The sequence below is a fragment of the Amblyraja radiata genome, chromosome 5 (genome assembly GCF_010909765.2).
Source record: "Amblyraja radiata isolate CabotCenter1 chromosome 5, sAmbRad1.1.pri, whole genome shotgun sequence".
Classification (NCBI taxonomy): Eukaryota; Metazoa; Chordata; class Chondrichthyes; order Rajiformes; family Rajidae; genus Amblyraja; species Amblyraja radiata.
This window is the reverse complement of record NC_045960.1, coordinates 108,201,544-108,217,754: the sequence shown is the minus strand read 5'-3', so window position 1 is coordinate 108,217,754 and position 16,211 is coordinate 108,201,544. Positions and strand designations below refer to the sequence as shown.

Genomic DNA, 16,211 nt, shown 5'->3' with positions numbered 1-16,211 from the left:
TAACGTGTATGGACTGTCAGTTCCAGTCTGAAGAAGGGTCTCGACCCGAAACATCACCATTATAGACTTTAAAGATACAGTGTGGAAGCAGGCACTGTTTCCACCGAGCCCATGCCAGCTAGCAATCACGCCATACACTAGCCCTATCCTACACACGAGGCACAATTTACAATTTTAACAAAGCCAATTAACTTACAAACCTGCACTTCTTTGGACTGTGGGAGGAAACGGGACGACCCGGAGAGAACCCATGCGGTCACAGGGAGAACGTACAAATTTGGTACGGACAGCACCGATAGTCAGGATCGAACCTGGGTCTCTGGCGCTGTAAGGCACTAATTCTACCGCTGTGGCACTGTGCCGCCGACTGAACGTTTAGAACATATCCATGTTGTCCAAAGATGCTCCTTGACCCACTTTGCGTCCTTTTGATTGTGCTCAGGCATAGTATAATTTGCCTGGACAGCAGGCAAAGCTTTTCACTCTGTACGTGACAATGACAAACCAATATTACAATGTATAGTGAGTTCCAGTTTTAACTTCACAGTAAATTGTCTTTTTCCAAACATTTATTCGTTGTGGTTTCGGAACAGTCAGAGGGCGCGGAGTGAGGTCTGAGATTTGCGAGGTTCACTGGGATTGTTTAACAGTGTCTGGAGGTTGAGGAGCGGAAATTTCATTCGTTGTTCAAACCATTTGGCGACAGTCAACAGCTGCTCATCGCAGAAAGCCCGGCCGATGAACTGAAGGCTGAGCGGTAGCCCTCTTCCGGAGAGCGTGGCGGGGACAGTCACAGCCGGCAAACCTGAAGAGCAAAGTGACGGCAGGATGACGGCAAATTTTCAACAGAGGAGCAAACTACAAGGTCGGCTTTTAGAACCTAGCATGGTACAGCACAGGAACAGGCCCTTAGGCCCACAATGTCTACGCAGAACACGATGCCTGGATTAACTCTTACATGATCAATGTTTCTCCGTTCCATGCACAACCATGTCTAAACCACCGCTTAAACACCACTATTGTATCTGCCTCCTTCACCACCCCCTGCAGCACATTCCAGGCACCCACCACCCTCTGTGAAAAATAATCTAGCCCCACACATCTCTTTTAAACTTTGCCCCTCTCGCATCTCACCTCCAGCACTCCAGAAAAAACAATCCAACTCCAACCACTAGATAATGCCCTCTAGTTTAGTTTAGTTTAATCCAGATGCCATTCTGGTAAACCTCCTCTGCACCCTTTCCGAAACCACCACATCCTTCCTGTAACGGGGCGACCAGAACTGCATGCAATACTCCAAATGTGGCCTTAACCAATGTACTAAAAATCTGCACCATGACTTCCTAACTGTGGGTGGAATGTGCTGCTAGGGGTGGTGGTGAAGGCAGATACGATAGTGGCATTTAAGAAGCCTTTTGATATGCAGGTAGACACAAAATGCTGGAGTAACTCAGCGGGTGAGGCAGCTTCTCCGGAGAGAAGGAATGGGCGACGTTTCGGGTCGAGACCCTTCTTCAGACTGATGTCAGGGGAGGGGGCGGGACAAATAGAAAGTAGGCAGAGACAGTAAGACTAGTGGGAGAACTGGGAAGGGGGAGGGGATGGAGAGAGAAAGCAAGGGCTATCTGAAGTTAGAGAAGTCAATGTTCATACCGCTGGGGTATAAACTACCCAAGCAAAATATGAAGTGCAAAATTTGTGCTGGGCCTCACTCTGACAATGAAGGAGGCCCAGGACAGAAAGGTCAGATTGGGAATGGGAGGGGGATTTGAAGTGCTGAGCCACCGGGAGATCAGGTAGGTTAAGACGCACTGAGCGGAGGTGTTCAGTCTCGACCCGAAATATCACCGACTCCTTCTCTCCAGAGATGCTGCCTCACCCGCTGAGTTACTCCAGCATTTTTACTTCGATTTAAACCAGCCTCTTCAGTTGTTTCTTACGCCTTTAGATATGCACATGGACAAGCAGGGCATTGAGGTGTATGGATCAGGTGCAGGAAGACAAGATTAGTATAGCTTGGCATGATTTTTGACATGGACCTGTTCCTGTGTTGTACTATTCTATGATCTAAGTTGATTGAACAGTAAAGAAGGCGTATGATTTACTTGCCTTCTGTCAGGGCATTGAATATAAGAGTCAGGAAGTCATGATGCAGCTTTATATAACTTTGCTTTGTCCGCTTAGAAAACATAGAAATATAGAAAAATACAGTGCCCTCCATAATGTTTGGGACAAAGACCCATCGTTTATTTATTTGCCTCTGTACTCCACAATTTGAGATTTGTAATAGAAAAAAAATCACATGTGGTTAAAGTGCACATTGTCAGATGTTAATAAAGGTCATTTTTATGCATTTTGGTTTCACCATGTAGAGATTACAGCAGTGTTTATACATCGCCCCCCATTTCAGGGCCCAATATGTTTGGGACAGAGCAATGTCATGTAAATGAAAGTAGTCATGTTTAGTATTTTGTTGCATATCCTTTGCATGCAATGACTGCTTGAAGTCTGTGATTCATGGACATCACCAGTTGCTGGGTGCCTCCTCCGGTAACGCTCTGCCAGGCCTGTATTGCAGCCATCTTTAACTTATGCTTGTTTTGGGGGCTAGTCCCCTTCAGTTTTCTCTTCAGCATATAAAAGGCATGCTCAATTGGGTTCAGATCGGGTGATTGACGGCCACTCAGGAATTGATTTGGCCACTCAAGAATTGACCAAAAACATCCTTTGTTGCTTTACCAGTATGTTTGGTATCATTGTCTTGCTGTAGAATGAACCGCCGGCCAATGTGTGTAGAGGCATTTGTTTGAACTTGAGCAGATAGGATGCGTCTATACACTTCAGAATTCATTATGCTACTACCATCAGCAGTTGTATCATCAATTAAGATAAGTGAGCCAGTACCTTTGGCGGCCATACATGCCCAGGGCATAACATCCCCACCAGTGTTTCACAGATGGTGCTTTGAATCTTGTGCAGTTCCTTCTCTCCTCCATACTTTGCTCTTGCCATCACTCTGATATAAGATAATCTTCTTCTCATCTGTCCACAAGACCTTTTTCCAGAACTGTGGTTGCTCTTTTAAGTACTTCTTGGCAAACTGTAACCTGGCCATCCTATTTATGCGGCTGACCAGTGATTTGCATCTTGTAGCCTCTGTATTTCTGTTCATGAAGTATTCGCCGGACAGTGGTCATTGACAAATCCACACCCGACTCCTGAAGAGTGTTTCTGATCTGTCGGATGGGTGTTTGGGGATTTTTCTTTATTATAGAGAGAATTCTTCTGTCATCAGCTGTGGAGGTCTTCCTTGGCCTGCCAGTCCCTTTGCGATTGGTAAGCTCACCAGTGCTCTCTTTCTTCTTAATGATGTTCCAAACAGTTGATTTTGGTAAACCTGAGGTTTGGCTGATGTCTCTAACAGTTTTATTCTTGTTTCTCAGTCTCATAATGGCTTCTTTGATTTTCATTGGCACAACTTTGGTCCTCATGTTGATAAACAACAATAAAAGTTTCCAAAGTTGATGGAAAGACTGGAGGAAAGACTAGGTGCTGAGAGCTCTCTTATACCTGCATTAAGGAGGCAATTAAACACACCTGAGCAATTACAAATGCCTGTGAAGCCATGTGTTCCAAACATTATGGTGCCCTGAAATGGGGGGGACTATGTATAAACACAGCTGTAATTTCTACATGGTGAAACCAAAATGTATAAAATTGGCCTCTATAAAATCTGACAATGTGCACTTTAACCACATGTGATTTTTTTCTATTGCAAATCTCAAATTGTGGAGTCAAAGAGGCAAATAAATAAATGATGGGTCTTTGTCTCAAACATTATGGAGGGCACTGTAGATGAAGGAGTAGGCCATGTGGCCCTTAAAGCCAGCACCACCATTCAATATGATCATGGCTGATCATCTAGAATCAGTACCCGGTTCCTGCTTTCCCCCCCATATCCCCTGATTGTAGAGTATTACGTGAAGTTCTGGTTGCCCCAATACTGGATGAATTTGGATGCTCTGGAGAGGATGCAGAGACAGATTACCAGAATTATGTCTGGAATAGGCAGCATTAGCTACAGGATAAGGAGAGGTTGGACAGACTTGGATTGCTTTCTCTGAAACATAGGAGGCTGCTGGGAGACCCCATACGTGTATATAATAGGTATAGATAGTGCGGACAGTCAAAATATTTTTCCTCCAGGGTCGAAAAGTTAAAGACTTGAGGGCATATCTTTAAGTTGAGAGGTGAATTGTTTAAAGGAAATTTTCGGGGTAAGTTTTTTTTTTACACAGTGGATGGTGGGTGTCTGGAAAACACTGCCAGGGATGGTGGTGGAGGCAGATAAGACAGTGGCCTTTCAGAGGCTTTTAGATAGACGCATGGATATAAATAAAGCCAAACATATTTTGGAGAAACCAGGTGCTGTTGATGATGGGTCAGGCAGCATTTCTGGAGAACATGGGTAGGCGACGTTTCGGTCAGGACCCTTCTTCAGACTCAACTCATTTTGGGTTTAGCATTGCGGATAAAATCGATCAAGCCATTCCACTCTATACCAATACTGTTAGAATATCACCAGTAGACTTCCTTTCTTTCTTAAAAAGGGTTCTGACGAAGGTGATGAGTAATAGGAGCAGAATTAGACCATTCGGCCCATCGTCTACTCCGTCATACAATTATGGCTGATCTATCTCTCCCTCCTAACCTTATTCTCCTGCCTTCACCCCATAACCCGTGACACCCATACTAATCAATAATTTATCTCTGCCTTAAAGATATCCATAGACTTTGCCTCCACAGCCTTCTGTGGCAAAGAATTCCATGATTCACCACCCTCTGGCTAAAGAAATTCCTCATCTCTTTCCTAATGGAACATCTTTTAAATCTGAGGAAGAAGTCTGAAGAAGGGTTTCAACCTATTCCTTTTCTCCAGAGATGCTGCCTGATGCGCTGAGTTACTGCAGCCTTTTGTGCCTATCTTCGGCGTAAACCGGCTTCCGCAGTTCCTTCCTACACACTTCCTTCCTTTGATGACAGATTTCTCTTCAGGTTTGAGTGCTCTCAAACAATGATCAAAAGGCTTTCTAAGGACAGGATTATTGGTAAGCGCACAACCATGCCCTGAAAGTTAGTGTGCAGGAGCCATTCATGCCTAGGCTAGTTACTGTTAACTATTTTAATATTTTGTCTCGATATTTCCAGCAATATTATTGTGAATGCTTGCGGGTGAGCTTTTGATACGTAGATGAACGTTACATATATCAAACCAGGAGAGGGAGTGGCCAGAAAAGATTGGAGCAGACACGGGAGAGAGAATACAGTTCTTGCCAGGAGAGAGAGAACGGAAAGTTACAGCTTGTGTGAGAATAAGGAATGCCTGGAATGAATCATCTTGTTTGTACAACTACTTCAATAAAGAATCAATTAAACTGGAAATAAAGACTGGAAGATCCGTTTTCCTTATCGTTTGCATAAGTTCACTCCTTCCTGCCTGTGTAGTAATGGCAATGGAAAGTTGGACATTGGTTTGAAATTGCCCTTACATAGTGTGCAAATAGAAAGGAAGTTCACACTGAGTGGAGTGCCTTTGTCCAGTATAAAACAAGCATTGCGTACCTGCTAGGTTGGCGGACTGTGTGAAGATATCCTCTTGCGCACACCTCGTCCTATTGTCCTCTTTGGTGAACTCGGCAAAAGTGGAGGCATCGCTTAGAGTTGCAGGCGTCAGGAGGACATCAACGCCTGATCCAAAAACCTTCAGAAAGTCATTCGCAATAAGACGCCTCACTTTCTGGGCTTTCACAAAGTAGTCATCATAATTCCTAAGAAAAATCAACGGTGGGGGAGGAACAAAGTGTTATCTTGTAGTGTGATAAACAACTGAGAGAGGAGGCCAATATTTTAACCGTTCATGTTTCAACACAAAGCAATTTAACAGGGATGGAATGCTAGACCATTATAGAAACCAGGAACTGCTAATGCTGGTTAATACACAAAAGGCCACAAAGTGTTGTAGTAACTCAGCAGGTCTGGCAGTATCTTTGGAGAACATGTTTTGAGTAGGTATTCATGCCAGCTATTCATGTTCTCCATGGTTGCCACCTGACCCGCTGAGTTACTCCAGCACTTAATAGTTTTGTCTTTTTTTAAGTTTTGAGATACAGTATGGAGACAGGCCCTTCGGCCCGCCAAGTCCACGCTGATCATCGATCACCCGTACACTCATTCTATGTCGTCCGAGTTTTACATCCTACACAGTAGGGACAATTTACAGAAGGCAATTAACCAACAAACTTGTAAATCTTTGGGTCGCGGAAGGAAACCGGAGCACCCAGGACAGGACATAGTCAGGATCGAAACCGGGTCTCTGGCGCTGTAAGGAAGCAGCTCTACCACTGCACCACTGTGTGTCTATTCCACCCCCACTTCTAATCACTGGAGCCCTGGTTATAGCGCTCTATTTTCATTCACACTTGGTCCCAGTTCCCATGCTCCATTTATACTTGACTTGGGTGTAAACTACCTAAACTCCATTTGGGCAGATTTACACCCCAGCGGTATGAACATTGGGCCCAGCGGTATACTCCAGCGGTATGAACATTGACTTCTCTAATTTTAGATAGCCCTTGCTTTCTCCCTCCTTCCCCTCCTCTTTCCCAGTTCTCCCATTAGTCCTACTGTCTCCGCCTACTTCCTTTCTTTCCTCCCCCCCCCCCCCCCCCCATCAGTTTGAAGAAGGGTCTTGACCTGAAACTTCGCCAATTCCTTCTCTCCATTGATGCTGCTTCACCCGCTGAGTTTCTCCAGCATTTCTTGTCTACCTCAATTTATACTTGACTGGTCACTCAATAGCCATGATATATATATTTTTAAATCTTGAAAGCCTGTTGGGGAATTTAATAGAAATAACATCCAATAGTTCAGAAAACCTCCTAGTCCAGCATTAATAGTGTTGATTCGTTGCACAGTTTTACTGTATTGTGGATAATAATATCATCAAGAACAACTTCATGCTTTACCAGGAGAAACATGAAACAGCTGCCAAGGTTCGAGATACCACAGTTGATGTTAAACTGGGAATTTATAGTTTACAGTTTACTTTATTGTCACGTGTACCGAGGTACGGTGAAATGCTTTTGTTGCGCGCGTACCAGTCAGCGGAAAGGCACGTGATTACAATTGAGCCGTTTACAGTGTACAGAAACATGTTACGGGAATAATGTTTAGTGCATGGTAAAGTCAGCAACATCCGATCAAGAATAATCCGATTCAGTTAATAGGCAAAATATAAGATTCAAAAACTCTCAATATTTAAGAATGATGGGATGGGGGTAACTGATGCCTGGATTAGGAGGTATTAGCGAAAGGAAGAGGTTGGACAGACTTGGATTATTTCCTATGGGACGCTGGTCCATATGGAGGTTGCTGGGAAATCTCCCAAATCACGAGGCAAAGATAAGGTAGAGAACCTTTTTCCTAAGGGTGGAAATATCAAATACTAGAGAGCATATCTTTAAGGGGCAAAGTATAAGGGAGATACGCTAGGCAGGTTTCTTTTAACAGAGGTGGGTAAGTGCCTGGAACTCGGTGGGCCTGTTTCCGAGCTGTATCTCTAAAGCAGGGGTAGGCAACTTTGTTCTGCATAGGGGCCAGGACACATGTCTGTGAGCGGACGGCGGGCCACATCTAACATGTGTACACATGGATCCCGGATGGCAGGCAACAAATCACATGTTCATAGAAGATAAACAAAAATGCTGGAGAAACTCAGCGGGTGAGGCAGCCTCATGCAATCCTTGCATGTCTCACCCGCTGAGTTTCTCCAGCATTTTTGTCTACCTTCGATTTTTCCAGCATCTGCAGTTCTTTCTTAAAGGTGTTCACAGAAGGTGCGCGGTCGTGCCGGCGGCTTTGCGCAGGATGCGGTGCAGCCAGAGCTCGGCGCTCGGCGGGCCGGATGATTACGGGAAAGAAATCTGCCTGCGGGCCGGATGATTTTGGGTTAAGGGTCGCATTCGGCCCGGGGGCCGTAGGTTGCCGACCCCTGCTCTAAAGTCTAAAGACAGTTGTGGAGGCCAAGTCATTGGGTATTTCTAAAGTGGAGATTGACAGGCTCTTGATTGTTAAGGATGTCAAAGGTTATGTGGAGAAGGCAGGAGAGTTAGGTTGTGAGGGAATGATAGATCAGACATGATTGAATGGTGGAGTAGACTCGATGAGGCAATTCTACCCCTATGACTTATGAACTTACTGTTTTAAGAGAAAGTAATTCCCTGCTAGGATTCTTCCTCGCACAACATCATTGAAGCCTTCGTGTCTGGTTGCTGCGTACAAGGCTTCTGTAGAGCTTTCCACGTTACTGCGGTGCCCTTTAATAAAAAATATTGGAAAACAATTACAGAGCCGGAATGCCTCAGTGTATCAGTGTGTGTTGCGTACACTTAACATGCTAAGTTCCAAGGATACCTCCAGAAGACTGAGATCATACAAATCCATTTAAACAAGGAGTCGAGATAAAGGTAACAACATAAATGCTCATAAGTCACAGGAGCAGAATTAGGTAATTCAGCCCATCAAGTCTACTCTGCCATTCAATCATGGCTGATCTATCTTACACTCACAACCCCATTCTCCTGCCTTCTCCCCATAACCCGACACCCTTACCAATCAACGATCTGTCAATCTCCGCTATAAAAATATCCATTGACTTAGCCTCCACTGCTATCTGTGGCAATGAATTCCACAGATTCACTGAAGAACTTCTTGACTAAAGAAACTCCTCCTCCTTTCTAAAGGTACTTCCTTTTATTCTGTGGCTATGGCCTCTGGTCCTAGACTCTCCCACTAGAGGAAACATCCACTAAAACTAAACAAAACCTCCTCTGGGCCCTCGCCAACACCCAGTGCATCCTTCCTCAGATAGGGGGCCCAAAACTGCTCACAATACTCCAAATGTGGTCTGACCATTGCCTTCTAAAGCCTCCGCATTACATCGGTTTTTATATTCTAGTCCTCTGGCAATAGATGCTAACATTGCATTTGCCTTCCTTACTACCGATTCAAATTGCAAATTAATTTATGGGAATGCTGTACCAGCACACCAAGTCCCTTTGCACCTCCGATTTCTAAGTCCTCTCCCAATTAAGAAAATAGTCTTTGCCTTTATTTCTACTACCAAAATGCATGACTCCCCACTTTGCTATGCTGTTACTGTGGGTATGAGGCACTGTTGGCTTAATTTAAAAGGTGATACATTTTTTAAATGCGTTTGGTAACTGGTATATTTTTATTCACAGTTTGTAGCATTCTTTCATTAGTCAATTCCTAAGCTCTGGAATTCTCATCCCAATCCTGTTTTTTAACCCCTCACATCTTTAAAACCTGCCTCTTTGACCAAGCTTTTAATATCTTATTTTATGCATTGAAAATTTGTTTAAAATGTTATTTTACCACTGTGATGTGTTTTAACTTGCTTCACTGTATTAAAGATACAGATGGATGCAAGTATAGAATTTTGTAGAAGCAAGAAAATGCAGATAAACAGCACAGAGTGCTGGAGTAACTCAGCGGGTCAGGCAGCATCTCTGGAGAACACGGATGGGTGATGTTTCTGGTCGGGACCTTTCTTCGGACTTATTTTTGCACATATAGGTCTGAAGAAGGGTCCCTCCCCGAAACGTCACCAATCCATGTTCTCCAGAGATGCTGTCTGACCCTCTGAGTTCTCCAGCACTTTGTGAAACGTCACCTACCCATAATGCTGCCTGACCCGCTGAGTTATTCCAGCACTCTGTAAAACATCACCTATCCACGTTCTCCAGAGATGCTGCCTGACCCGCTGAGTTACTCCAGCACTTTTGGGTCTATCCACAGAATTAGTAGTTGTTTGGGAAAGTGTCGACTGAAAGGGGGAAACCAGCGTGAAGAAGGGGTTCAACCTGAAATTTCACCCATCCACATTCTCCAGAGTTGGTGCCCGACCTGCTGAGTTACTCCATGACACACTGATCTGTTCTGTATTTATGCCTACAATATTGTTTTGCTGCAGCAAGCAAGAATTTCATTGTCCTATCTGGGACACGACAATAAACTTATCTTGACTTGACTTGCTTTGTGTCGTTTTTTTAAAATAGAATCTTAATGCTCTTTGTGACCAATTTTACCTAAATTGCGCTATTTAAATTTAATCTGAAATAACAGGAGAATATTGATCGGTGAGCAGCACTGCATGCTTATTGCTAACAATGTCTGCACAAATTCACATCACATCCAGCTACTGTTGTTCAAGGTCATGCTTCACTCTGTACAGAGCTCATTCATCACAATCGACCATTCAAGACAACGTGCTCACAAATACTTAATGTCTTTGTTTCGCTTTTGTGCTCTGAGCCTGGTTCATTTGATTATACTAAGAACTGCTTGCAAAGACCAGATTCCATGCAGCAATTTACTCTGTCTCATTCATTACTTGAGCAAGACTGCATTTTACCTTTGCGTCATTGATCATATAGCGGTGTATTAAATCATGATGAGGAATGATAGGGTGAAGGCAGCGTCTTTTACCCAGAGTAGGGGAATAGCTTTTATCAAGAGGAGAGGACATGGTCTAATGTGCGAGAACATGATAGCACACAAAGGTTTACAGTGAGAGGGGAAAGATTGAATACGAACCTGAAGGGCAATTTATTTTCCCTCAGGTGGACCTGAGCTATTGGGAAAGGTTGGGCAGGCTGGGACTTTATTTCTTGAAGCACAAGAAGCTGATTGGTGATCTTATAGAGATGTATAAGATCATGAGGGGAATAAATGGGGTAAATACACAGAAATGTTTTCCCAGGGTAAAGGAATCAAGAACCAGAGACATTTTTTGTTTACTTAGAGGCTGGTGTGTGTATGGAACGAGCTGCAAAGGAGATATTTGATGTGGGTACCACAATAGTATTTAAAATAAACTTGGACAGTACATGTTAGAAAAGGTTTAGAGAGCTTGGTTTATTTAGTTTATTCTATTATTGTCAGTGTACTGAGGTACAGTGAAAAGCTTTTTGTTGCATGGTATCCAGTCAGTGGAAAGACAATACATGATTATAGTCAAGCCATCCACAGTGTACAGACACTGGAGAATAGGATGTTTAGTGCAAGATAAGTCTCTATTGATGTGGATGGTAGGTCAGGACCACTCTCCAGTTGGTGATAAGATGGTTCAGTTGCCAAATAACAGCTGGGAAGCGAGATAGAGCATAGAACAGTACAGCAATTGTAATTGGGGACCCTATTGTTAGGGGGTCGGATAGGCGTTTCTGTGGACGCAGTCGGGAGACCAGGATGGTGGTCTGCCTCCCTGGTGCCAAGGTCTCGGACGTGTCTCAACGCATCCAAGATATCCTGAAATCAGAGGGAGAGGAGCCTGAGGTTGTGGTACATATTGGTACAAATGACATAGGTATAAAAAGTGAAGAGGTCCTGAAGGGAGGATTTAGGGAGTAGGGAGGAGAGTTAAGGAAAAGGACCAAAAAGGTAACAATCTCAGGATTACTGCCTGTACCACGCGACAGTGAGAGTAGGAATGGAGCGAGGTGAAGGATAAATGCGTGGCTGAAAGACTGGTGCAGAGGGCAGGGATTCAAGTTTCTGGATCATTGGGACTTCTTTTGGGGAAGGTGGGACCTGTACAGAAAGGATGGGTTGCACTTGAACCCGAGGGGGACCAATATCCTGGCGGGGAAATTTGCAAAGGTCACTGGGGAGACTTTAAACTAGAATGGTTGGGGCGAGGGACTCAAATAGAGAAAGCTAGTAGACAGAATGGGAGGCAGGAAGCAGAAAAGGGAAGCACTCGGACACAAGAGGAGAAAGAAAAAAAAGGAAATAAACAGAGAAGAAGAGACGGGGGGTTTCTTAAATGTGCATATTTTAATGCTAGGAGCATTGTAAGAAAGGTGGATGAGCTTAGAGTCTGGATAGACACCTGGAAGTATGATGTTGTGGCGATCAGTGAAACATGGTTGCAGGAGGGCTGTGATTGGAAACTAAATATTCCAGGATTTCGTTGCTTCAGGTGTGATAGAATTGGAGGGGCAAGAGGTGGAGGTGTTGCATTGCTAGTCAGGGAAGATATTACAGCAGTGCTTTGGCAGGATAGATTGGAGGGCTCATCTAGGGAGGCTATTTGGGTGGAACTGAGAAGTGGGAAAGGTGTAGCAACACTTATAGGGGTGTATTATAGACCGCCAAATGGGGAACGAGAATTGGAAGAGCAAATATGTAAGGAGATAGCAGATATTAGTAGTAAGCACATGGTAGTGATTGTGGGAGATTTCAACTTTCCACACATAGACTGGGAAACACATTCTGTAAATGGGCTGGATGGTTTGGAGTTTGTAAAATGTGTGCAGGATAGTTTTTTGCAGCAATACATAGAGGTACCTACTAGAGAAGGGGCAGTGCTGGACCTCCTGTTAGGAAATGAGACGGGACAGGTGGCGGAGGTATGCGTTGGGGAGCACTTCGGGTCCAGTGATCACAATACCATTAGTTTCAATATAATTATGGAGAAGGTCAGAACTGGACCTAGGGTTGAGATTTTTGATTGGAGAAAGGCTAACTTTGATGAGATGCAAGATGATTTAAAAGGAGTGGACTGGGACATTTTGTTTTATGGGAAAGATGTAGAAGAGAAATGGTGGACATTTAAAGGGGAAATTTTAAGAGTACAGAATCTTTATGTTCCTGTTCGGTTGAAAGGAAACAGTAAAAATTGGAAAGAGCCCTGGTTTTCAAGGGAAATTGGACATCTTGTTCGGAAAAAGAGGGAGGTCTACAATAATTATAGGCAGCATGAAGTAAATGAGGTGCTTGTGGAGTATAAGGAATGTAAAAAGTATCTTAAGAAAGAAATTAGAAAAGCTAAAAGAAGATATGAGGTTGCTTTGGCAAGTGAGGTGAAAGTAAATCCAAAAGGTTTCTACAGCTATATTAATAGCAAAAGGATAACGAGGGATAAAATTGGTCCATTGGAGTGGGCAGCTATCTGCAGAGCCAAAAGAGATGGGGGAGATATTGAACAATTTCTTTTCTTCGGTATTCACCAAGGAGAAGGATATTGAATTATGTGAGGTAAGGGAAACTAGTAGAGTAGCTATGGATACCATGAGTTTCAAAGTAAAAGAAGTACTGACACTTTTGAAAAATATAAAAGTGGATAAGTCTCTCCAGGTCCTGACAGGATATTCCCTAGGACATTGAGGGAAGTTAGTGTACAAATAGCCGGGGCTATGACAGAAATATTTCAAATGTCATTAGAAACGGGAATAGTCCCCGAGGATTGGCGTACTGCGCATGTTGTTCCATTGTTTAAAAAGGGTTCTAAGAGTAAACCTAGCAATTATAGACCTGTTAGTTTGACTTCAGTGGTGGGCAAATTAATGGAAAAGATACTTAGAGATAATATATATAAGCATCTGGATAAACAGGGTCTGATTAGGAACAGTCAACATGGATTTGTGCCTGGAAGGTCATGTTTGACTAATCTTCTTGAATTTTTTGAAGAGGTTACTAGGGAAATTGACGAGGGTAAAGCAGTGGATGTTGTCTATATGGACTTTAGTAAGGCCTTTGACAAGGTTCCTCATGGAAGGTTGGTTAAGAAGGTTAAACTGTTGGGTATAAATGCAGGAATAGCAAGATGGATTCAGCAGTGGCTGAATGGGAGAAGCCAGAGGGTAATGGTGGATGGCTGTTTGTCGGGTTGGAGGCAGGTGACTAGTGGGGTGCCTCAGGGATCTGTGTTGGGTCCTTTGTTGTTTGTCATGTACATCAATGATCTGGATGAAGGGGTGGTAAATTGGATTAGTAAGTATGCAGATGATACCAAGATAGGGGGTGTTGTGGATAATGAAGAGGATTTCCAAAGTCTACAGAGTGATTTAGGCCATTTGGAAAAATGGGCTGAAAGATGGCAGATGGAGTTTAATGCTGATAAATGTGAGGTGTTACACCTTGGCAGGACAAATCAAAATAGGACGTACATGATAAATGGTAGGGAATTGAAGAATACAGTTGAACAGAGGGATCTGGGAATAACCGTGCATAGTTCCTTGAAGGTGGAATCTCATATAGATAGGGTGGTAAAGAAAGCTTTTGGTATGCTAGCCTTTATAAATCAGAGCATTGAGTATAGAAGCTGGGATGTAATGTTAAAATTGTACAAGGCATTGGTGAGACCAAATCTGGAGTATGGTGTACAATTTTGGTCGCCCAATTATAGGAAGGATGTCAACAAAATAGAGAGAGTACAGAGGAGATTTACTAGAATGTTGCCTGGGTTTCAACAACTAAGTTACAGAGATAGGTGGAATAAGTTAGGTCTTTATTCTCTGGAGCGCAGAAGGTTAAGGGGGGGACTTGATAGAGGTCTTTAAAATGATGAGAGGGATAGACAGAGTTGATGTGATCAAGCTTTTCCCTTTGAGAATAGGGAAGATTCAAACAAGAGGACATGACTTCAGAATTAAGGGACAGAAGTTTAGGGGTAACATGAGGGGGAACTTCTTTACTCAGAGAGTGGTAGCGATGTGGAATGAGCTTCCAGTGGAAGTGGTGGCGGCAGGTTCGTTGGTATCATTTAAAAATAAATTGGATAGGCATATGGATGAGAAGGGAATGGAGGGTTATGGTATGAGTGCAGGCAGGTGGGACTAAGGGAAAAAAGTTGTTCGGCACGGACTTGTAGGGCCGAGATGGCCTGTTTCCGTGCTGTAATTGTTATATGGTTATATGGTTATAAGAACAGGCCCTTCGACCCACAATGTCTGTGCCGACTATGATGCCGACCATACGTATCTACCTGCAATTTACTCGGATCCCTCCATTCCCAGCATGTCCTATGACTAGCCGGAAGTGTTTTAAATGCCACTAACACATTTCATTCAACCACTGCCTTCAGTTCCAGGCACTCATCACCCTTTGTATAAAAAAAAAACTTGCCTTGCATATCTTTTAAACCTTGCCACTCTCACCCTGAAGCTATGCCTTCTGGGATTTGAGGCCACGCTGTCCCAAGCACGGGCAAATGGAACTTGCTTAGATGGGACATCTTGGTCGTCAAGGACAGGTTGGGCTGAACATGCTGTATTACTCCATAATTCTGTATCATTTTTAATACATTAAGTTAATTGCCAAGTTAGGTTTTTTAATAACATTTCTTATTTTAGCACATGTATTATGACTGCTGTCCAATTGACATTACCCACTGAATTAATATCTCCGTTTTTAGTTTTGGTTTTGGAGATACAGCGGGGAAACAAACCCTTCGGCCCATTGAGTCCACACTGACCGGCGATCCCCGCACTCTAGCCCTATCCTACACACTAGGAACAATTTACGATTTTTACCAAAGCTAATTAACCTACAAACCTGTACATCTTGGTTCCTCATTTTGCCTCCTTCTGCTCTGGTATTTTATTTGATTCACATGTTTAATCAATAATGTTTTATTATTAATGTTTAGTGTTTTATGCGTCATTCCTAACTGTCACGGTATGTCGTTGTCACTTGCGGGCGGAGCACCAAGGCAAATTCCTTGTTTGTGAATACTTGGCCAATAAACTTATTCACTTCACTTTAGAGTGTGGGAGGAAAACGAAGCAGCCGGATAAAACCTATGCGGTTACGTGGAGAACGTACAAACACTGCACAGAGAGCACTTGCAGTCAGGTTCGAACCGGGATCTCTGGCGCCGTAAGACAGCGACTCTACCGCTGCACCACTATGCCACCCCAGGTTATCAAGAGTCAGGTGTGTTTTATTGTCCTATGACCCGAAACGGAACAATAGGATTCTTATTGTGTGAAAAAGTGGCTCCATACCGTACTCGAGTCCATCGAAGCGAGCCATATTTGATGCCACTTCTGCAGCGCATAAGACATGGTAACACACAATTGAGTACTGGGTGTGAGGAAGGGATACTTCAATAACTTTGGCTCCTGCGTTTTCAAACAAGTCCGCGGCCTTTCCCCACAATTCCAATGTTTCTGCGGACAATCCAGACGCATGATATTCCTTTAAAAACGAAAAATAGGTGCCGGTTATCTAATCTCCCAAAGCCTTTTTAAATTGAAATTAATTACATTAATTCAGCAGTTCACAAATTCATATATTCTAGGAGCAGAATTAGGCCATTTGGCCCATCAAATCCAATCCGCCAT

At 43.5% G+C, this 16,211-nt stretch overlaps 1 protein-coding gene across 1 annotated transcript in view; it reads right to left on the bottom strand.

Annotated features, from left to right (window-relative positions):
• Window positions 1–551: 551 nt before the first annotated feature.
• The window catches only part of qrsl1 (glutaminyl-tRNA amidotransferase subunit QRSL1), a 63,137-nt gene continuing 47,477 nt past the window's right edge, over window positions 552–16,211 (bottom strand). The window contains exons 8-11 of the mRNA XM_033022092.1: window positions 15,873–16,065; window positions 8,258–8,375; window positions 5,623–5,828; window positions 552–805 (exon numbers count right to left, since the gene is read on the bottom strand). Of these exons, the coding sequence (XP_032877983.1) occupies window positions 594–805; window positions 5,623–5,828; window positions 8,258–8,375; window positions 15,873–16,065 (729 nt within the window). The 3' untranslated portion in view covers window positions 552–593. The remainder of the gene's footprint in view (window positions 806–5,622; window positions 5,829–8,257; window positions 8,376–15,872; window positions 16,066–16,211) is intronic.